The 22,960-nt window shown below is 38.9% G+C and overlaps 1 protein-coding gene across 2 annotated transcripts; it reads left to right on the top strand.

The window, feature by feature from the left end:
- Positions 1-648: 648 nt before the first annotated feature.
- On the top strand, positions 649-21,042 carry EIF4E (eukaryotic translation initiation factor 4E). Of its 2 annotated transcripts, none has more exons than XM_014875264.2 (7): positions 649-758; positions 9,594-9,700; positions 11,323-11,418; positions 13,389-13,452; positions 15,327-15,440; positions 17,854-17,993; positions 19,829-21,042. In XM_014875264.2, exons 1-7 carry the CDS (start codon positions 741-743, stop codon positions 19,941-19,943), a joined length of 654 nt encoding a protein of 217 aa, XP_014730750.1. In that variant the 5' UTR covers positions 649-740; the 3' UTR covers positions 19,944-21,042. The 2 variants fall into 2 exon arrangements, with proteins under 2 accessions (XP_014730750.1, XP_088020052.1); XM_088163926.1 differs by lacking the exon at positions 649-758 and adding an exon at positions 1,135-1,269.
- Positions 21,043-22,960: the final 1,918 nt, after the last annotated feature.

Below are 22,960 nucleotides of genomic sequence, written 5' to 3' on the forward strand. Positions count from 1 at the left end.
GGAAAAAGATATGCTCCAGTTCTTTTACTTTGGAAACTGTTACTGTATTTGTTTCATCAAGCAGTATTACAAAAGGTTAAGAACTTAAATATATTTTTGTTGTGTTTTTCTTTATTGAACCCTTTGCCTTTGTAAAGTATTAATCAAATCATAACACTAAAATTAATCCCATGGCTGAGTTTACCTGGTTTAACAGGCTGCCCAGGGGAGTGGTGGAATCACCATTCCTGACAGTGTTCCGAAAAATGTGTGGATGTGACGCGTATGGACATGGTTTAGAGCTGGGCTTGGAAGTGCTGGGTTAACAGTTGGACTCGATGTTCTTAGAGCTCTTTTCCAACCTAAATGATTCTCTGATTCTTTTCTGGAAACAGAGGGCCACAGAGCGCTGTGTTCGGGGGACAAGGGACTACACACCGCTGTGTTCCCGGGACAAGGGACAAAACTGCGGGGCACAAGCAGCTCCGGGGCCCCGCCGTCCGCTCAGCGCGGGCGGGCGGTGTCGTTCCCACAGCCGTCGCCAGAGGGCGCTCCCGCACCCGCCCGCCTCTTCCTGCCCGGCCACAGTGGGAGGGGTTCCCGGCGGCCCCCGCGCTTGACGACTACATTTCCCGGCTGCCACCGCGCCCCAAACGGCCGCCGGGCCCACGTGGCCACCGGGCGGCCAATCGCGTGCGGTCCGGGGCCTTTACCCGCTCCCGCCCCGCCCCGTGGTGCGTCCGCGATCCGAGCGCTCTAAGATGGCGGCGGTGGAGCCGGTGAGTGCCGCGGTCTCTTCTCTCGCCCGCCTTTCCCTTGCCTTCCTCCCACCGCGTCCTTATCCTCTTCCTCCTCGTCGAGGCGCCGCTCCGCCGGCCGCGATGGGCGAGGGCGCGGCGGGCGCCCGGTGGAGCGGGTGGGCGGGCAAGCAGGCAAGCAGGAGGCGGCTGGCCGGGGAGGCCGGCGAGGAGCGCACGCTCGCAGGGGCGGGGGATGGGGCGGCGGGCGCTGTGTCTGTGCTGGCACCGCCGCCTGGGTACGGCGGCCGTGGCTCTAATATGGCCCGGCGGGAGCGGGGCCCGTGGTCCGGCGGCGCCCATTGTGTGGCGCCCCGCCCGCGGCCCCGGCGGCCGCCTGGCGCATGTGGCGCGGTGGAGGTGGCCATGTTGGTTCTCGCCGCCGTGGTGAGCCGGGCAGCTAGGGGCGGCTCCTCCGGCAGCGGGGAAGGGCCGCGCTCCCGACACGATGACGCCCCGGGGAGAGGCCCCGCGGCGAGGGAGCGCGGGGCCGGTAAGTCACAGATGCGCGGCTGGTGAGACTTGCAAACGAAATCGTCTTTTCCAGGTTGTGTCATCTTTTATTCGAGGATTTGGGGATTTTTTTTCAGACCTTTCATGATAATTCAGTACCTTTTTTTTTTCAGGTGATAAGTTGTGTTCATGGTATTATGCTTGATTTTACAAACGTAGCCCCAGCCTGCGCTTCTGTAATGAGCTGGAGCAGCTGGAAGTGATCCAAGTACAGTTGTTATTCTAATCCCACATGATTGTGTATCATCAGGAGAGGACGGCAGAAGACTCTGGGGTTTCAAGAAAACACAGTTAAGGAGGACAGGTCTCTTGCTGGTGTGCTTACCAGCTGTGAATAAATAGCTAGTGTGTTGTTCGGAGAGACTTTGTAACATTTAGACAAAGTGAAAAAAGTTTGAAAATTAGTGGTTTTAAGTAAAAACTAATTTTGCCCTTTTGTGTAAGGGACGCTGACTTTTCCCTTAATGATTTTTTTTCTGTGACCCAAAACCCATATTTTTACCTATGAGGTAGAGATTGAAGTGGGTCAGCATTTATAAATTGTGTGACAGCAATTCTGTACAGGGAGAGTGTCAGCTATTAAGAGTGCAAGACAGCCCACTAGCAGCACTCTTCCCGTGTTCTTCAGCCAGTGTTAAACTCTTGTTTTCACATCTGAAAGCCAATCTTTGAGTTGTTGTCCACATATCTGAAGATGAGCGCTTCCTCTCAGTGTACTGCTTTGTGGAGACTGTGGAGCTTGGCCGGAATTGTGATAAATAATTTGTAATATGGCCATAAGAAATTGAAATTACTCTGAAGGCCTGGGCCTTGTGGCTTTCTTTGCTGTGCTGCTGGCACAAAAATGGTCTTTTCACCTTTTTCTCCGTTAACTCTATCTGCACATTGAGGTAGGTCTGGGCGTAATGTAGCAGAAAATAAACAATTGTCTTTGCTGTGCTGTGTCCCAGCAAGATTGATTTCCCAGATTGAGTTCACCATGAGCAGTTGTGCTGAGCCCCTAAAGGTAGACTCACAACAGTTGAATTAATGCAGTTGTTGAATGTTCTGCTGTAGCTGCAGTATGTTTGCATTCAGGAATCAGCTACCACCCATGCTTGCGTATTTTCAAATTGAAGTAAATTACAAAGTCTTTGTTTATTGTCCTTGTAGGTGGCTCACTTGTCCTACCTAAGCCTAAAGTTAGACTTGTGTAGTGACTGAGGTCAGAGGTGTACAGTGTTGCAGAAATACTGCATGCTTTGCAGCTGAGCAATTTAATTGCATGCGTGGTTAGGGATTACCTCTTGATCATAGGGAGGCCTTTCTGTTGCTCATCTGCAAAATCTGGACCTGGGTTTGTAGAGATGTCATCTGTAATGCTGTCTTGGGAAATGAAAATACAACTGAGTATGGGTTGGTTTTGGGTTTTTTTTAATACAGGCTTCTGCTAAGATCAGTGAAGTTTCTAGTTCTGTCATGGTTTCAAAAGTAAGGTACATTAAAAGTCTTAAGAGGCTTGAAAAATGTTTCAGATGGGAAACAAATATGGAAACTTAAATTTCGCGTTCTGTACAGAGTCCCGTAATAGGTGTCAAAAAAGCAAGATTATTCTAAATAAGTACAGACCAATTGCACAGTCGTTTACTTCTCCACTGTAGGGAAGACTTAAGCCTTTGCAACACTGATAGGTTAAAACTCTCAGTTTTTCTTGTGATGTCTGGGTTTTTCTTTTAAAAATATTCTAGATTAATTTTTGAGAATATGCAGAAGTGTCACCTGTTAGAGTCCTCACTCAGCCTTTGAGGATTAAACATGATCGGGTAATACCATGCAAAAGTTCAACAACAAAACCAGTAGTAATAATGCTTTACTGAAGAGTTGTGTACCAAAGGTGACTTTAAAATGTAGCTGCATAAAGCCCATAACTTCTAGGTGCATATAAATCTAAGCCCTCATTGTGCAAATTGGAAATTGCATCCTGGTTCTTTTATATTTTTGCTTAATGGCAATTATTGTTATAAATGCAATTATTGTAAATTTAACTCTGTTTTTGTAGCAGACAACAATGACATTTCAGTTATGTTATTTGAAAAGTGCTTGTTTGAGAAGGTAATTGTACATAGGTGGGATTCAAAATGTCATTTAAATGAAACTATTATCTCAGGGGGTTACAAACATAGTGGTATAGGACCTTAAAATTCTGGAAAGTTCATAGTAGCTCCTAAAATTCAACGTAGGCTGAAAGGTATTTATTTTGTATTATTTGTGGACGGTTAGCATGTAAGTTTAATTCAGCTTTAGACTTGCTCTTGTTGCTGGTTATTTCTGCTGTAGAACTTGGTGACCTGCTCTGTTTGAAGTCAGTATGGCACTGAACTGCAGTATTGTGAACACAGTTGCTTGCTCATTGCATTTTTCTGAAGTTATGCAGGATAGATGTATCTTTCATGCTGTTTAATAATTGAGAATATCTATCATAAGTTTTTGAATTCTAAATAACATTTCTGAATATGGAGCTTCCTCCAAGAGGAGTATGTTGCACATCTTGTAATTTTTTTGAGATAAAAGCTTTTTTGAAAACAATTTTGAATAATTGCATTTCACACAGCATATAAAATACCAAATTTATTTCAAAGAAATGCATAAAAATAGCATACGTAATCAGCTGTGTTTCATTTACTGGTACTACCCGCAGGTGTGGAGGTATATTGGAGATTTTTTGAGAAAATGTCCCTTTTGGCAGCTTTGTAAAGATTAGTTTGAATTTTGAGGTGATAGAGGGGAGAATTAAATAAGGGATGCAGAGTGCCTGCATCGTGAAAGAGAAATGCAGAGTTTAAATGTGAATTAATGTGACTTTTTCCTCAGATAAATTGTCTTTCACTTTTGAAATATTCTGTAGCTGAGGTTAAACTTGAGTTTAGAAGCTGTTTATTAGCTTGCAGTAGTCCTCATTTCTTGAAGCTTAAAACCCGTTCCTCTATAGGACATTGACATTAGGAAGGTATAAGTGTGCTGTAATATGGGTGTTGTTAGCAGCCTTAAAGTGCCAGTTGTCCTTAGTTCTGTATAGTGGATGTAAGGCAGAAAAGTTTTAACTGTTTAAAAGTTGAGGTTTTTTTCTCTTGTGCTCTGTGCTGTTCATCAGATAACCTGTAGGTATGACATTCTCTGCAATCACTGAGCATACCAGTAGTACATCCAGTACTTTTTCTTTGAAGACCTCTCTCTTGACCATTCATTCTACATTAAATTCTCTTTTGGAGATTGAATGTGTCTTAAATTTTCAGCAGATATAAAATTCTATGCTTTGTTGAACCAGGGGCTCAAGTATACTTGCTAAACATGGAGGTCTTTTGTGTAGGAGTGTTTGGGGAGACTAGAGACTTTCTGTTCTTTGAATCATCTGAACTGGTCTCTCCATCAGTTTTGGGAAGTTTTCTTGTCTGGGTGATTTAGAGCTGACAGAATGTTAAATGTGGAAACTCATCCCGTGGTTGGATTTAGTGTTCCAGTAGCAGAGGCAGCAGTGGAGTGCAGACTGGGGTTAGAGATGTTAGCACAAGGGCAACTTGCTTAGGCAGCAAAAAACGACAAAGATACTGAGGTAGTTTGATATTCCTTGTAAGCTATTTGATAATGCTAGTTAGAAGTTTGTGAGTTAAATGGTGAAAATCTGATTGGTATTTTCAAGTGTATACAACCCATTCAGCAGAAGTCAAGAGAGCTATAAATAGTATTTGTATGTTTTAAATCTGAGATATTTCCTAGAAAACCTTTGATCATGGAGGAAGTGTGTGACTTTTTTTACTTAGTCTTTTATTCTTGTTCTCTTGTATGTATGTTGCACTGCTGTTGTAATTTGAGGGGACGTCATTCAGTTAAATTCAGGTTTCATGTTTGTTTTCTAATCATGATTACCTTTCTAAAGGTCTGTGGTGTTCTAAGTATTGATGAATGCAGTTAGGATAGTTGTTCTCTATTAGGCCTTGCCGTGTCACAAGTAGAAATAATTTTTGTCCCGGTCTCATAATCTAATTCAGACTTTTAAATTGGTAAAGAGTGTTAGTACCACTCTTCCAGTTGCTATTACATGTATTACATAAGATTTTTACCACTATACATTCGTTCCTCAGAGTTGTGTGTCAAATCACTTGGTTTGTTTTTTTACAGGGTGTAATCCTTACTTGTGTGTCTGCTTTAATTTTTTTTTTTTTTTCTGTCCAGAATATTTTGAAATAAATAGCTCTTGAATTTTTTGCCTTGGAAATTATCCTAACTGTAGTGTCGTAGCAGTTACCGGTAAGACGCCTAAGGACCCGCAGATAGAAATTGTTTTTTCTGAGACATCAGGTTACTGGGGCATGCAGTTTTCTTCTTTTGGAAACCTGAAACAAGAAGATAACTCTGGGAAGTAACTTGTTTTGGTTTAATGCAAGAAGACTTGGGAAGCCTCTTCCACTAATTAGCTCTCTTAGCCTTCACGAAGAGTGCATAATTAGTGCTAGGTTATGTCCTTTTGGGCAGTAATTGTTGCACTCCAACTGGACTTGCTAAACAACTTCTGTAGACAGCCAATGACATGAATATGGTCTGGGCAGCATCTGAAAACCCTTGCTAAAACCTAGTCAAGCTGCTTGTTCTCCTTAATAGACAAACCTGATGAAGCAGTTTTTACTGTAAATGCTCTTTGTTTCCTGTCCCAGTGATGTGCACGCCTTTCTTTGATATGTTGGTCGTTAATGTGCTGTGGAGAAGCAGATTTAATTGGTGTTATTTACTCTAAGTGTCAGAATCCAAGTAATTGCAGATATACAGTCATTAAATGCTGAGTAGGCAAATATTTCATGGACTTCTGCAAGCTGATTCCTACATCAAAAAACATGTGGGTAGTGAATAAATGTCACTTAATTATGTGCTGTTTTGTATATGGGAAGTGGGATTGGCCATGTGAAGCTTTCCAGTTTATCTGGTAATACTACCGTGTTTTATTACTTATATTTTAAAAGCAGCAAGATCAGTGGTTACTTAGTGTGAAGTCAATTTTAGGTTAAAGAATACATTAGTTATGAGCAATGGTAAAGTATTATAAGGGTTTTAAATACAGTAGTCCAGAAACTACGGGTGGAGTCAGTCTGACTTAGGTTAATAGTGTTGAAATTGCAGGGTTTCAAGCTGTGAATTGCTAAAATGTAGACAGTAACATTAATTCACATGGTATTTATGGAATAGGATTGTAGGCAATTTTTTGTAGAATTTCTTGGATACCAGGACTTTACATGGACTTTAAATACCAATTAAGGAACTTACATAGTTTCTATTTGACTAATAATGAAAAATGCTTTGCTATACAAATATTTCATTTTGGTACTCAGAATAGTGTGATAAAGGTAAGATAAAAGGAAATAGGAGCTGATAATGATTAACGAGCCAACAAGTAAAATGGTTCTTTTTCTGTTTTCCTTGATGGCTGTGGGAAATAGAAGGAAGTGAAATTAACCTCCTTTAGGCTGCTCTCTGAGACCAGCCAGAAAGAATGTTTAAGAAGTTCTATTTCCAACTTACATCTGGTGTGTAAACCTGTAGCTATCCTTAATGAGACAGCCTGGTGCTGAACAAAAAGTCTGTTCTGGTGGCACAGTATTTGAGGGGAGTGGCACAGTCCTGGGTCAAGGCCATAGTTAGCTGGGTCTTGGAGCTGAGCTGTCATTTTCTATTTTGGACAGGAGCTTGAATAATGGTTAGTCCGAGTTTAATTAGTTCCATGTAGCTTTCAGAATATCTAATGGGACTTGATATTGTGGTGGCTTAAATAAAATGCTTGTGCTGAGTCAGATGTCTTCTGTCTGTCCAAAAATAGAATCACGTGTAGTTGTGTGAAGGATGTTCATCAGTGTACCGGGCAGGTGTTGAGGCTCATTTCATTTTTCTTTTTGTCTGGACATGCTACCTTAATCCTTCCCAATGTTGTCGTTTGTTAGCAGTTATGAAACAGTTTAGCCCTGCATGTGCTCAGTGGCTTTGTATTGATTCTTCCATTTTATGTAGTTATGATAATTTTGGGAGAGTGATCAGGGAGCCTTTGAGATTAACTCTTCATATGTTGAAAGCTAGTTGCTGAGCAAACATGAGATTCTCAGCTGAAATAGTTTTTGGAAGATACTCTGCATCTGCATTGAACAAGAGTGAGTCTGTTTGACGTTAAAATTCCTAGTGTAATAGCATTTGTAAATCAGTTGTGAATATTAGATGCCACAACTGCAGAGTATTGTGACCAAAAAGCGAGCTTTATCACAAAACCTAGTGCTATTCCCGAATATCAGCAGAATTTTTCTTGTAGGATTATTGTATCTGCACATGTAACTTTTCTCAGTTTTCTGGTTAGAAGCCCCTGAAGGGGCCACACTTAAAATTTAGTTGTCTGTACTTGTTTCTTTGTAATATAATACAGATAATGTGAAGGAGGAAGTATTGAAGTTCTTCCTTGGTGAATTCTACAGCTTTTGCGCACTGTCTTGAATTGTTCAGTGGAATGGTTTTGTGTGATTAAAGTTGAAGGATACAAAAAATAAGTGGGGGTAACACTAGAAATTCTATTCTAGATAGAATTTGAAGAACTTAGTAACTTTTTTTAAGGTCTACTTAGCTCTTTATAGTATTACACTGGAGGAGATGTGACAGATTGTTCAACACTGTTTCTGTGCGTTTCTTAGTGATGATCCCTTTGGGGAATCCTCAGAGTATTTAGTTGTATTAAGAGGAAGGGAAGTGTGTATTGTACTGTGTAAATCAAAGCACTGGCCAAGTGCTCTTGTTAGATCCTGGCATTTCAGTCTCTTTGCTGTGAATGCAGGTACATTTGAGTGTTCTGAAATGTCATGAGCTGTTTTTCTAGGTGGGCTGTTAAATTAAAGCATACTTGATTATTTTCAACCATGAAAGAGTAACTTCTTCAATGTAAAATATAATATAATGCTTAATAATGCTAAATATATTGATAACGAAAAGAAAATCCCTGTTAAGACAGATCTTTAGGTGTTATCCAGAAGAGTGTGCCAGCTTGGTCTGTGAAGATTGAACAGTGTTACCACTTCAAATCCATTCCACTTTTCAACAGCTTTGGTGTGATAAATGTATGCGGAAGCCTGGAGTAAACTTGCATTAATTACATTACTTAACATTACTTAATTCAGTCCCATGTTAATTTGTTCTGTTAAAACCACAAAATTTAAATTAATTTTTAAATACTACTCTTATGTTGCCACATTTGGAAATGTCTAGAGTCTTTGGGTCTGCTGTAGTTAGCTTTTATTTATATTACTCATGTGCTTTTTCTTTCATGGGGTCAGCTGTATAGGCATTTTTGTGTTAGCTCTTGGGAAGGAATTACAGTCCTCATTCTGTGTTTCTGTAATATTCTAGTATGGATTGCAGATTAGGGAGGGATGGTGGTAACTGGCAGGGACACTTGGCCTCACAATAAAGCTTTGTATTCCCTGGTTTGAAGGAAAGGCATTAGAATTTCAAACCTGACATAGTGACTTGTCAAACTGAATTACAAGCCTGAGGGGGTTTACATGCCAAAAGAACATAATTTGCTACTTTATGTTAAAGTATATTTAACATTTCTAGAGCTGTCTCTAGAAGGTTGAAAAAATAACTCTTGAAATCAATCTAATACATACTGAACCAGTAAGTACACTTATCAGTTCTCAAATCTCCAACTGAAATAAGTGTTTAAATTCTACTGTTTTGTTCATGATGATGTTGCAAATACAAAGACAACTATGCACTGACTTGGCTTCTAGCTGCTTGCAGTAGCTGATTTTCGATCCAAGAACTTTAGTTTTATCTTCTACTTGAATTAAGATTTTTTTTTTTTTTTTGCTAAATAACAGCCTGTACACCTGTTTCAAGTGATGCTCTGTCAGAAGCTGATGCAAATAATTTTTGTTCTGAAATTACTACTCTGAATTTATTGTAGATGTGCACATAGACTGTATATTTCTGAAATAGCACTCAAAACTATTTCAGAATTAGACAATATGTATAGTGAACCGTTTTGGAAACAAATTACATAGGAAGAAAATCACTGAACCGCAGAACGTGAATTCCTGAGGTTCATGTTTATTGTAGGATCTGTTCAGATATTGAAGAAAAAAGGGATACAAATTGTGCTTCCATGATGTGATTTGGGCCCCTAACCAAGATAAATTATAGGGACTTTTAGCTTTACCCTTTCTAAAGTAACTTCAGAGACCTAAATTACTTCAATAAAAATTGATAAGGAGTGTATTAATAATAACTCTTTTTTACAAACAGGAAACCACTCCCAACCCCCAACCTGCAGAAGAGGAGAAAACTGAGCCAGCACCTAGTCAGGAGGTTGCCAGCCCTGAACAGTATATCAAACATCCACTACAAAACAGGTAAATGATACCAAAACGTGATTGTAGTTTTGCCAGGGATAGAAAAATGCCTGTGGCTTTGCAGCTCTTACTGACCTTACATTCTCTAGCAGTATTTTGGGAGTTCTCAAGGTTTTTTTTTAAAGATTTTTGCAATCTGATCCAGATGTTAATATTCAGAGTCTTCTTCAGATAGTGCAGTTACAGAAGCTGCAAATCTTTGCAAGTTTTCAAAATGCAGCCAGGTACTCTGAAAGAGCATGGCTTTGCTTTTAGTTGGAGGCAGGCAGAGCTTTTTTTGCTTTTTTTTCTGGTGTATTTTAAGAGGCTGACACTGAGGTGAAGCTGTTGCCCACTGGAACTGGAAGACCTTGTGTTCTGCCTTGTACTTGGGTGAATTAAGGTGCCAGTGGTAAAAAGTTGCAGTTTTTACTACAAGTAAAATTATATGTCAAAGTTAATGAAAAATTCAAGCCCTCTTGCAGCTTCAAAAAGACCAGTTTGGAAGTAATTTTCTCTAAGTGAGCTGATGAGTTACTGTGGAATGCTCAGTACATATTGTTGGGAGGTACCTTTTACCAAGCGATACCTTACTCTTTTTCTAAGTATTGAGCAAGTGTGGAAATGGAAAACAATGCTTCCCTGTAGTGCTGTGGTGCATGTATTCCGTTCTCTTTGTTGTATTTTAGCTTTCATCCTCCCTTTCTTCTAAACCCCTTGATTAAATTGATGCTGACACTTCTTTACAAGTGTAGTGAGGCTATTCTGGAAAGGAATAAACTTTTAAAAGTTTACTGGGTTTGCAGTGTCAGGGCTCAAAACAATAGATTGACACCTAGTGACCTAAGGTTTTCTGCTGAGAGAAGATAAATTTAATCTAGTGCTAACCTGAGTTATTTCAACACTATTGAAATGATCAGAGTGGAAAAGAAAACCCCAACTGTTTGATTAAATGCCTTATGAGGTATCTTCTTCCCATATTTTAAATTGCTACAATGATGCTTTTTAGATTCAGAAAGAGCATATTTATCTGAAAGGTTCAATTTTGTCTTATTTGTACTCTGCAGAGATGATTTTTTCATTTAGTCTTGTCTTTATATAGGTTAATTTTAAAATTTGAAACAATCAATTTATGAAGATTTGAGGTGGTTACCATTAGTAAACTTAATGCAGCTTCCATTTTTAAATTTATGCTTTCCTAGTATGTGAGTGCTTGGGAATCTTCCATGTCATACATAGCTTTGGAGTGATACAATTTGCTTATGTAACCTTTACAGGGAAATTAGTGGCCAGGGAGCCCAGTTTGAATAGTTGGTGTTGTTTTAGACCATTATCAGTTGTTTGTGGTAGGAGATTGCAGTTTAGCAGTGACAGCAAGGAGAAACATCTGAGGCTTAGAGTTTTAAAAGAATTCCAAAGCTATTTAAATATTTTACCTAATGGATTAATAAAACTGCCATGATTCTTGTAATGAAAGCACAAACATTGTTTTTAAAGAATTGATCATGTCGCTTATTGGTGAAAAATGACCTCCATGCTCATAATATATTAAGGTTTGCAATTAGTTTGAATATAACAATAGAAATAATTGCATTTTTAATATACTTTTAATTTCTAGATGTTTTTATTTTATTCTCCTTTAGATGGGCACTCTGGTTTTTTAAAAATGATAAGAGCAAAACTTGGCAAGCAAATCTTCGTCTTATCTCAAAGTTCGATACTGTTGAAGATTTTTGGGCGTAAGTAAAAGTTTTTTTAATCTGCACAATAATTCTGGGATTTGTTGGGAATGCTTACATCCAAGCCAAAAAACCCATAAAGTAACTCCATTAACCGCAAATTCTTGCGTGTAATCTGAAATATTTGCAAAACTCAAGTCTTTTGAAGAAAATGTAAATGGAGAAATTTTTCGTCCTTTCAATGCACGTTGTCTTGCTGCAACACTGCTTATATTCATGTGTACATGACAGACATGTAGAACATTTAATTTGTGCAGTAGCTCTCTCATAGTAACATGAACTTGTAAATTCTGGTGGCCAACTATTGCCACTTCCATGGCCCCACATCTTCCTCCTTGATTAAACTGACTGCTGGCTTATGTCACAAGATCAAGTGTGCCTGAATCTGGAACGTAGTACTTGAGATTCATGCAGATTAATAGCATCCTTGAAAAAAAAATCATTAGTGGTTGCAAAAGAAATTACCGTCATTGTAAATTGAAGGTCTGTGAGAGTGGTTAGGCTCCAACAGCAATGCAAAGCCTTTGAAGGTGGGCCTGTGCTTTCCGAACACTTTCTTCAGTCAAGATTTTGATTGCCATAATGCTGAAACATGGAAAAAATGCAAGTCCTGTGAAATTGAAAATGGAAAAAAAAGTGTTACGTATTTGATCTTAGTGTTTCATGCTACATTGAGTGGTAGGGTTCTTATTTTTGTTGCATACTTTTATTTGGATGGGATCCCCATGGAGCAAGATGGGGTCTGAGTGTAGTAATAGGGACCCATCAGTGACCCACTAGCACCGGAAGGAAAAGTGCTTCAGCGTTTTCACTAACTTTATTGGTGCAGTCCTGGAAGGGGAATGGATTCTGGGCATGTTACCAGCTTTCCCATTCCTACTGTGGGGGTCACTGCGAACTCTGGTTCACTCAGCTGACAGTGGTGGAGTATGTGATGGGCAGCTGAATTGTTTGAAGCTTGCTACTAAAGTTGGTTTAGGGTGAGTTTTTGAGCTTCTGTAACCGAGAGAATTTTGGTAATTAAGAAGTGCTTAATCTAGATGTCTGCAGTGAAGGTATAAAATCAGCCACCAGCAGTTAAGTTACACCTCCTTTGTAGTTGGAGTGGGAAATGAGCGTGTTGTTTTGGAGAGAAAATTTCAGTGTCAAGGTGAACTTAAGAGGCAAACTGTTAAATTTGTAACTAGTGTTATGAATTCCTGTGTGTGATTTCTCACTGTTAGAGCAGCACAGTAATAAGTTTTCTTTTTGATGCTGAACTGTGCCTCAATATGAGTTGGTCTTGGGCTACAGGTTGCTATAATAGGTGCAGTCCTCTTTTTGAAGTCTTGGCCTAACAGTGCAGAGGTGAAAAAAGGCATCTATCTCCTTGTTTGAGGAGGAGACACTATGTACTCCTTTGATTGTTTTTCTGAATTGCACAGTTGCAAATTTAATTCTGAATATATATTTTGTCTGTCACCTGTTCTTGCCTTTTGATTTTCAATTACCAGGCCTACAGCATTCTAGATACCCAGATTACTGTATCAGATAGCAAGGTTGAGCATTTCTCCTAAAAAACACTCTCAGCAGTGAGAATAGCCCTGGAAATAGAAAGTTATCCTTATTTCATCAATGTATAGAATACATATGGACACAGAACCTGTTGCCATGAAAGCTCAGTGAGTTATGTTCCTAATAACTTTGAACTTGAGTTCTAAGCGTTAGAACTAGGTCTAAAAGAAGCATTGGAAATTAGTTTAAAAACAATTGTGGTGTTTCTATATCATTCTGCTGCTTTAAGCCTAGAACATCTTAATACTGATATTCTTATATTGTTAAAAATACTTAAGAAGTAGGGTTGTTACTGAAATGACTTTATTGCCCCTTAATTTTTGCGCTTTGTTTGGTCATATGTTTTAAATTCTTTAAGAATTTTGTTCCTTAAAAGAATGCTTAGTTTCTAATCCTGCTTTTTTTCCCTCCAATAGTTTATACAACCATATCCAGCTCTCTAGTAATTTAATGCCTGGTTGCGACTACTCGCTCTTTAAGGTAGGCTTGCTAACATTTTTCTTTAGTTAAGGGTGTTGATGGATGGTTTCCTGACTAAGCAAGACACTGTCCAAATATTTCACTTAGGACGTTTAGGAACACAGTTGGGAATGTCATAACAGTTTTCATTTTTTTTGAGGGAATCCCAAACAGGTGCTGTCTGAAAATCAGGTTGTCACAACTTGTGAAATTGCAAGCACTTTAACACATATCACAGACAGTAGATTTTAATCTGTGACTCTATTAGTCTTCATTCTACATTTGAGATATTTGTGCAAACAATTAAGTGTAAATTTTTCTAATGTAAAACATTTCACTTGATGTGAAATGAATCAAGATGTCTGTGGGAGGCAGCAATGTTGCCAGTTATTCCTTATGGGTACTACTAGCCAGATACGCAGTACTCCTATTAATTTTTCTACTAACAGTTAAATGCTGTATCAATTAAGCATGAAATAGAAAACTGCACACAACGTGGACAATTAGAACATGATGAGGAAGTGTCCAGACTAGTGAATAGGAAATGCTGATAGGAAAGTGTACATGAAAAATGCCTCAGCTAGGGTGGAAATATAAATTGGGGCTCTAAGCTAGATCCTAACCTCGTGGTAGTGCTTGATCATGCACCTTCCTTTCTGGATTCCAGCACCTAAATAGTCCTTGAAGTGCTGGTGCCTGTTTCCTCCTTGGCTCATAAAATGTAGCCACAGGCTGGGCCTTCTCAGCAGGCTGTGTGCACCATTTCTAGACCCAGCAGCTTTATGCAGTGAAGAGGTGATGCTGCTTGGGTTTGGGAAGGTAATGGTATTCCAGGTGACTGAGAAACCTTACTAGAATTTTAAGAAGCTGTAGGCCCTTCAGAGATTTGGGTATCTATGGATAATGCTTCTATTTTTTTGCATGAATCCTCAACTTGTGTTTTAAGTACATGTACCTATTCTGCGTTTGCTTGTCATCAAGTGGTAATAATTATGTAACTTCATGGAACAGGTATAGAATTGGCAACTGTTTTAGGCTTCTGGACAATCTCTTACTGCTCTCCTTTGGTTGTGACCTGTTAAGAGGTCCTCTTAAAGGTGATGAAGTAGTTTAAGCTCTGCAGCTGCCAGTAAGGGTGTTATATTTAAAGTGAGATGACACCACTCCATCCTGCATGTTGATTACTTGGTTTTCAGCCATAAGTCCTGTAGTGCAATTCTTAGTGGACAATTCTTAACAGAACTCCTCTGTTTCATTTTTTAATGACTTTCTGAAGTGCAGTATAGCTGGTTGAGCTGGGAGTAGTAGCTGGCTGCTTTGCTGTATCAGCACATGCAGAATCCTTTAATTCAATGCAGGGTCACTGGCAAAATGTGAATAAGATCTTGTTTGGAAAGGGTATCTGGATTTTTTTTTTTTTTCCCTCCCCAACAATGAAAACCCTCTTATTTTCACCTTGTGTGTGAAGGAAGTTGTTGAGAGACTGCCAAAGGTGTCTGTTTCAGTGAAAAATCTGTATGCATAAGTGAAGCACTTGGCTGATCTTGCACTGAGTGCAAGACATAAAATAAGGATTCCAGATAAAATTAGCAGCTATGTTCTGGTTTCATGCAGGGCAAAGCAAGTGGTAGTCTTTGCCTGTTGCCTCAGGATTTTTTTTAAATGTAATATGTAGCTAAGACTTTTGTTTTGCCTGGACTGTGATATTTCTGTAGAACTAAAAATTCATTAGTGTTTAATGTTGGTGTGAGACAGTATTTCTGGACATTCTTGTATGTATCTTCAACTGCACACTTCTTTCTTAATTTACTTTTCCAGTTACCACTGGCCTCTTGGTGGCTCTTCAGGAAAAATAAGAAATGGAGTCTGATTTAACTTGTGGCCTTTCTTTGCAGGATGGGATTGAGCCCATGTGGGAAGATGAAAAAAACAAGCGAGGAGGCCGATGGCTAATCACACTAAACAAGCAGCAGAGACGAAGTGACCTTGATCGCTTCTGGCTAGAGACAGTAAGCACCAGTGGCAGCTGAGAAGTCATGTTTGTGTGAAAATGTATTTAACTGATTTGGTATTTGTGTGCTACACTGTTCTAACTTCTTGGCAGCAGTGTCCTGTAGGGTTTTATTGACAGGCTGTATTTGAAGTGTTTTTTCAATAGTGATCCTTCATGTGGGTGTATTCTGTTTAATACTTCCTTGTAACAGGCAGCAACAGGGAGAGTTCTGCAGGACAGATGAAGCTTTTGAAGAACATTACTGTTGAACTGCTGTGAAAATAATACATTGTCTTGAGTGCAACTTGCTGATTCAATTGATAAAAAAATTTGTATTACAAATACTTTTTTAAAAAGTGAATAGTTTGCAGGTTTTGGCTTTGTTGAACAAGAGACATTCAGTTTTTTTTTTTCTGTGTTTATCTTAATACTGGGATAGGCAATAATAGCACATTCATCCTGTATGTAAACACCATAGAAATACTTTTTTTTCATTGCTGTTATCTCTTTGGAATAGAATGGAATGGTAAATATATTTCTAGTGTGGATGGCAGTAAATGTATTAGAGAAAATTGTGTTGTCTAGGAACTGAGACAGAATAGCCTAAGACAGTCTAGTGCGATCTGGGATTTAGGGACATGGATTGCAGACAGGACAATGCACAGCAGTCTTGGCAAATCTTTAAACTTTTGTCCTTGTTTTTGAGAGAGGCAAGGAGTATTGCACCCCTTTGAAAGGGAGAACTGGCGTTCAGAATCAAAGCAGAGGTGTCCAAAATGTTAGAACTTCCAGGATCTTTGTAGTTACTGTAGTTAGGATTTGAAGAGAGCATTACAGTACTGGGCAGTGTGAGTGCACGTGAGCAAATGAACATCCTGCTGCATATACTTGGCCTAATGTATGTGTGAGTCCTGACTGCTAGTAGCCGTGACATACAGCTTGGAAATATGTCAATAGACTATGTAAACTGAAAGCTAGAGGGCTCTGCTTTTTGCTTAGCAGTGAGCAATGACACAGAGCCTAAATACCCAGGTGACTGTGATACGTGCCCTAAAACAACCCTGTCACCTCTGATTCCAGTAATTATATGTAACCAATTTTCTGCAGTAGAAATCAAAGCCTTTATAACTCCACTTTGGAACAAATTTTTATTACAATGATCTTAACAGTAAACTACACTTCATTTGAGAAGACATTTTTTTCCCTGTTGTGCAACATTCTTGAAAAATGTACCTGAGTAGTGTTTATTAAACATGGTAGCCATCTTTGCTTGTATGTGAACTAAGACAGTTGTTTGGTATTTTGCATGTTTGTGTGTGGTTTGGCCTTAGCTGTTTATAGCTTGAATTACTCAGTGATTGTGTGCAGTCTGCAGTTGGATGTAATGTTGAAAGCATGTCTTGTTATACCCGATTTATTCATTAGGACACTTTGTCCTTTTTGTATTTCCTCGAGTAAGCCAGCCTTTCTGAGTCTGATGGGTGCTGGAAGCCATGCTTTGTTTGAAAAGTTGCAGACATGTTGAATTTCCAAATGTCATAAGTGATACTAGAAAACTGATACAACAGCAGTGTATTTAATATACTCTAGAAGTGAAGGAAACAAGTATTCATTGTGCAGAAAGATTTTTAATTTTTAATTTAGCATAGTCTAGGTGAATCTGTCTCAAGCATAAGAAACCATTAGTTTTGAATGTCAGAATTGCTTATTTGACAAGTTGCAAGCTGAAGATTTTAAATACCACTTTCACAGTTAGCATGTTGCACAGGGCTGTGACCCTGCTCAGTCTGATGTTCCTGGCCAATTCCAAGCTCCACTGCTAGAAACTTGGGAGGAAGAATCTTGTGTTATTGGTGCATTATGTTAAACCCTCCCAGCTGAGGATCACTGATGTCCACTTTAGAGTTTATGGAAATCATGTGTTGATAGGAAGTAACGTTTCATTGGATAGCATTTACCATCTGTCTGTGGTAAGATATACCTCTAAATTGATGGATTTCAGGATTGAAGTTAAATCTTATGTACCTGATGTTGTGGAAATAGTTCCTAACAGGTTTTTCCCAGATAATGGATGGAAACACCTAAAATTTTAGATAGACCAATCTTTAAATGTTCTCTAGAAAGAAGATCACAGTGCTTTAATTCTTCTCTTGTTTTGGATTTGGAAGATGGGGTGGAAGGTAGCACTGTGGATATGATCTGCTGTGTCAGAACTTGTAGCAGGTGGCAGAGGAACAGGAATGGAAAATTCAGAATAGAAGGAGGATGCCCTACTAGAGTATGTTCACTTGTAATATTTGGAACTTCAAGAAGACACTGCAATAAATAGAAAATGATTGTTGTATGGCAAGTGGCTGTAGGCAGTAAAATGTGTTCCTCAGTCCTTGCCTACAGAACAGGAGTCTGACTCTGAACTTTCTCTTCCACAGCTGCTGTGCCTTATTGGGGAGTCATTTGATGACTACAGTGATGATGTGTGCGGTGCTGTTGTTAATGTTAGAACTAAGGGTGATAAAATCGCAATATGGACAACTGAATGTGAAAACAAGGATGCTGTTACGCATATAGGGTAAGTAGTGGGATTGGAGCCTCTGCTGTATGAAGTGTATCCATGCGTGTAAAGGCGGCTGGCGAGATGGAGGCATTTCAGGCAAGTGGAGCCTGTGCAGAGCTGGATCCCCAGCTTAAGTAACTGTGCCAAATTGTGTTCAAGTCTTCATTTCTAAACTACAGTGAAGGTAGTGCAGCACTATAGTGTAGTTACTAACATAAGCCTATCCACAAATCTTGGCAAAAATTCTCATTTCACAATGAGGCATTGTAATTAACAACTGCAGGTAATGTGCAATCTGTTCCAGCCTGTCAGTTTGTAAAGGTGGGTAGTCAGTAAGAGTAAAGCATTGATGAGAGTATTTTTTTTTCTAGGAAAGTGATGCTTGCAAATAGGATAGGTGCTGCAAGTCTTAAGCATAGGATGTATTTAAATCTGAAAAAAAAAAGCTGTATAGTGGTGTGCTGTGGAGCTCTACAGGTGTTTTCCTGCATTTTGCCTCTGTTTAGGTACAGATGAAACAATGCTGAGATTCATGGGCTATTTGACCTGTGTACTAGCATACTGTAGACTTTAAGTAAGCAACAGTAGTTAGCTCTGATTATGAATCAGTTACCTCTGATTATGCTATGGAAAATGCATGTTCTGCTTTAGTGTGTAGCAAGTATTACTGATTACACAGTTACTATTTGCATCAATATGTGATTACAGTTACTAGTTACACAAGTATTTATTGGATTCTGTAGTACTGATGTTTTGGAATAACTTGCTGTTAAATTTGTCATTGTAGGCCATTTACCTTATGCAAACCAATGAAAATATTTATCTTCCTGGCTTAGTGCATCTGTCTTAAGCCAAAATTGAACTGTCAAACATAGCAGCCTACTTTTTTCACTACCTGATGACTCTTTTGGCACATGCCTTTTTTGGGCCTTTAAGAGTATGTGTCTCCCTTCTACTAACATTTTTATTATACAGTCATATTTTTAGGCTTCAGTGATAAGTGTTTAATAATAAACAAGCAAAACTGTGGTATTCATCTTCTGTTACCAGAATGTTGCAATAAACTTAATAAGCATCAGACAGCATTTTAGAATGGTATTAACCATTAACTAAAGAGTTGACTCCTTTAGAAAACTGTGGAAAAAGTACTGACACAAAGACCAAGGTAAGTTATGTTGCCCTAACTCCAGACAGGAGTGGCCATTAGTGACTTGCATCTCCCTCTGTGCTAAGGAATGCTATGTGTGTGTTTGTGTCTTAAGGCAGGTACTGCTGCTTCTTTCTCTTAAAATACAAGATCCAAGCTGATTTTTCTTAAAGCTTCTGTAGGGTAAGGTGCTTGTGACCAGGTCTATGGGGCTCTGCTTTCTGTCAGTAGTTAAAGCGCTCTGCAGCCACGATGTGTGGGGTGATTAAAACTGACTGTTCCAGGGAATTGCTGTTTACTTTGGTTCAGGTGACTTTATCATCTCAGTAGTTCTGGAATTGTGAACCATGAGTTCTTCATAGCCATTTTGTTTCTGTGTGTAGAAGTGCAGCTTTCTGGTATTAATGATACTCACATTAATGCAGTATAGAGTCCCTGCATTTTGCATTTATTTAGGCCTGTTAATTATTTTTTGCAAGAGCTTCTATTATATGTGGTAAGTCATTTTACAAAACTGCAAGTGGGTTTTAGATGCAATACACTAGAAAAATCCTATTTCAAGTCCTTTATTCATATTTGAGAAATTGTTTCTAAATAGGCAGCTCTTTTATGGTGTCCACAGATCTTAAAAGCAGGTGTCCTGATAGTAATTTCTTCCTAGGGACTTTGTTTAAACTGTTGTTTTATTTCTTTTCCTCTCCAGGAGAGTATACAAGGAAAGATTAGGACTTCCTCCAAAGATAGTCATTGGTTATCAGTCCCATGCAGACACAGCTACTAAGAGCGGCTCCACCACTAAAAATAGGTTTGTTGTTTAAGACGACACCTTCTGAGTATTCTTTCATAGGAGACTGCGTCAAGCAATCGAGATTGGGAGCTGAACCAAAGCCTCTTCAAAAGCAGAGTGGACTACATTTAAATTAGATTTCCATCTAAATGTTGCTAAGATTTGTGAGAAGTCTCATTTGCCTTTGTCTTGTACTTCTATGTTCAATTTTTCTATTTTGGCTGAAGTAACCGTTACCAATTCGAATTTTAGTACACTTCGCCCCCCCAAATCCATAAGTGTGTTTCTGGCCCACTCTATAATAGCTTGGTAGAAACATTACTATTGCAAAACATAATTTGTTTATCCAAAGTATTCAGAAAAGTTGCATTTCTGTACCTGCAGGAAATTACTCTGTTTTACATTTGCATTGTATGCAGTAAGATTTTGCTGGTTTGGAAAGAGTATGGTGCATACAGTTTTCTAGCAATTTTTTTATACAGCATCATCTTTGCTGTAACCTCTGCTGATGGCTGCTAGATTAATTTATTTGTTTTCCCTATTTGATAACATTAGTGGTATTTTGATTTCAGTTGTTTTTGCTCATGTAACATTTGGTGAAGAATCTGGGAATATGACAAAGGTGGAATAAACGTTAATTTTGTGCATTCTTTGGTAATTTTTTGGTTTTTTTGTAACATCAAAGCTTTGCTACAGATTTATGCATTTCAGTCAAATCAGTGATCTTTTTGTGTGATTTCCTGAACATAAATGTGGAGGTTTTTTTTAAATGTAACACCGTAATTTACATTCCTTACTAGAAATAGTATGTCTGTTTTTTGTATCTTATGCTGTATTTTAACACTTTGTATTACTTAGGTTATTTTGCTTTGGTTAAAATGGCTCAAGTAGAAAAGCGGTCCCATTCATACTAAGACAGTGTACAAAACTGTAAATAAAATGTGTACAGTGAATTGTCTTTTAGACAACTAGATTTGTCCTTTTATTTCTCCATCTATACAGCAAGTATTTGTACCTCTTTGTGACAAGGCAGTCTCTACTGTGGCTTGTATTGTAGTGTCTTCCAAGAAAGATAAAGTCTGGAGCTATAGTCTGAAACTGTTAATAAACCTATTAGATAGCACCCTAAATCAAAGTGGAATTATATCAATGTGGCTACTGTTCTTTCTTAGTGGTTGGTCTAATTGATCATGGTTTGTGTTGCTTCTCTTTTGACTTCTGTTTTATGCCCAACCAAGAATTTCAAGGGTACACAGAAAGTTAAGTTTCAGGTAGGAGCTACAGTACAAGTGCTTTAGTGAGTGATTCTGCTCTGAGGATGAAATGCATAAAGTACAAGTAGAGCATACCAGAGACAGGGCTACAAATAAAAATGAGGATCTAGATAGCAAGCTATTACATATGTCTGGCTAATTGAAGCTTTGTTTCATTGTTTGGAAGTTACTCCAGGAGAGCTGTAAGGTTACTTGGAAGCTCACAGGATGGAGGAGATTTTGAGGGTCAAATTCACTTATTTTGAGCAAAACAGGAGAGGCTTTTTCTTTCCACCTCTTAAAGCAAAGCATGCAGCAAAATCAGTGCTTTATTGGTGATTTCTTGTTTTGTTTTTTTAAGTGTGCGATGTACTTAAAGGTGTTGCCAGGGCTATGGAGCCTTTCTTCAGCTAAGTGTCAAGGCAGGTGCTTATTGCAGTTTTGATCTTTGTGCTAACTTATTAAAGCAAGTTTAGTCCCTGGCAGTGAAGCTTCGGTTGAATTTGCTTGATGAAGGCACTGAAGTGTCTGTGTGCTGAAATAGACTTGAATGCTTTTCTTGCACATTTGATCAGAAATGTGTCATAATGAGCATATCAGACTATGCCAAAAATGTCTGTATCATTATTACAGCTGTTTAATAGAAACACTTAGAATAGACATATCTATCTAAAGATACTATGCCTTCAATATTGGTTATTAACCAGGATAGCTGGTGAATGCAGAGAGCTGTCAAGGCTGTTTGTGTGCTGGTTTCTGTGGATTCCTGTGTAACTGGTTGCCTGTCTTGATTCAGCTGGTGTGCAGAGCAAGTCAGGTTTGTTTAATAGGTTCATTGATAAAGAATATGGCAGTCCATGCCTGTTTTCCAGCTAATCATCAGTAATGCTTGCATGCATAGGAATGTGAAGATGAATCAGCCTCCCGAGTGGTGACTGTGTGTGTGTAATTTGGGAGCATGGTGGCCAGGCTCCCTCAAAGGAGTTTCACTGGAAACAGTGGTAGTGCTGCCTTTCTGTAAAGAGCATTGAGATTAACCTGAGTGCTGTTGTGAGAACTATATAGTGTTGGATTTACTCATTTCACTACAAGACTGACGAGAGTATTATTTAGGGTAGCAGCATTTATTCATCTAGAAAAGCAATTGCTAGTTTTTTTTTGTATGGCCTCAGGTTTTTGAGCCTGAACCTATTGGAAGCAGCCAGCTAATATGCACTGTAGTATGAAAACTGGAGGCAGGTTGATTTGAGACTTTGCTGCTAACACAACAATTGCAGTGTTTCTAGAAGACTTGAGAGGAAATTAGCTGACATGGTTGCTTTATCAAACATACAGCCTATGCCTTTAATTCATTTTTAGAGGAAGCAAATGACCATGAACCTTGTTTTCTCCAGCTTGCAAATCACTTTGTACTGCATACTAATGTTCTTCTGATTATAATGGTGTAGTTTGTATTTGTGTGCTAAGGGAGAAAGCTGAGAGCTCTCCATTCTGCATATTAATATAACAGCCACAGGCTCAGGAGAGGATAAAGCAGTAAATGTTCAAGTATCTTGTATTGATGCAGAATATTTAGTGTCATTAAACTCCCAGCTAAAGGGGTGGCTGTTGTCAATGTGTGGTTTTAGTAAGCCTGGGAAGACTACAGAGTAAGTATCTAAAGCATCTTTTTAGAAGTGGGGTTATGTGCAGCAGAGCAAAGAAAGCAGAAATTGCTGTGCTAGAAGAGGTGTAAGAACGTGCCAAAATACAGCCTGTGAAGATGGGGCAATAGATGAGGAATATATGTGAGTTG

The sequence above is a fragment of the Sturnus vulgaris genome, chromosome 4 (genome assembly GCF_052056855.1).
Source record: "Sturnus vulgaris isolate bStuVul1 chromosome 4, bStuVul1.hap1, whole genome shotgun sequence".
Classification (NCBI taxonomy): Eukaryota; Metazoa; Chordata; class Aves; order Passeriformes; family Sturnidae; genus Sturnus; species Sturnus vulgaris.

Coding starts and splice junctions, on each gene's coding strand:
- EIF4E (XM_088163926.1), top strand. CDS start 1,225: ATGACGCCCCGGGGAGAGGCCCCGCGGCGAGGGAGCGCGGGGCCG. Junction 13,453..15,326: donor GCGACTACTCGCTCTTTAAG/GTAGGCTTGCTA, acceptor CTTTCTTTGCAG/GATGGGATTGAGCCCATGTG. Junction 15,441..17,853: donor ATCGCTTCTGGCTAGAGACA/GTAAGCACCAGT, acceptor TCTCTTCCACAG/CTGCTGTGCCTTATTGGGGA.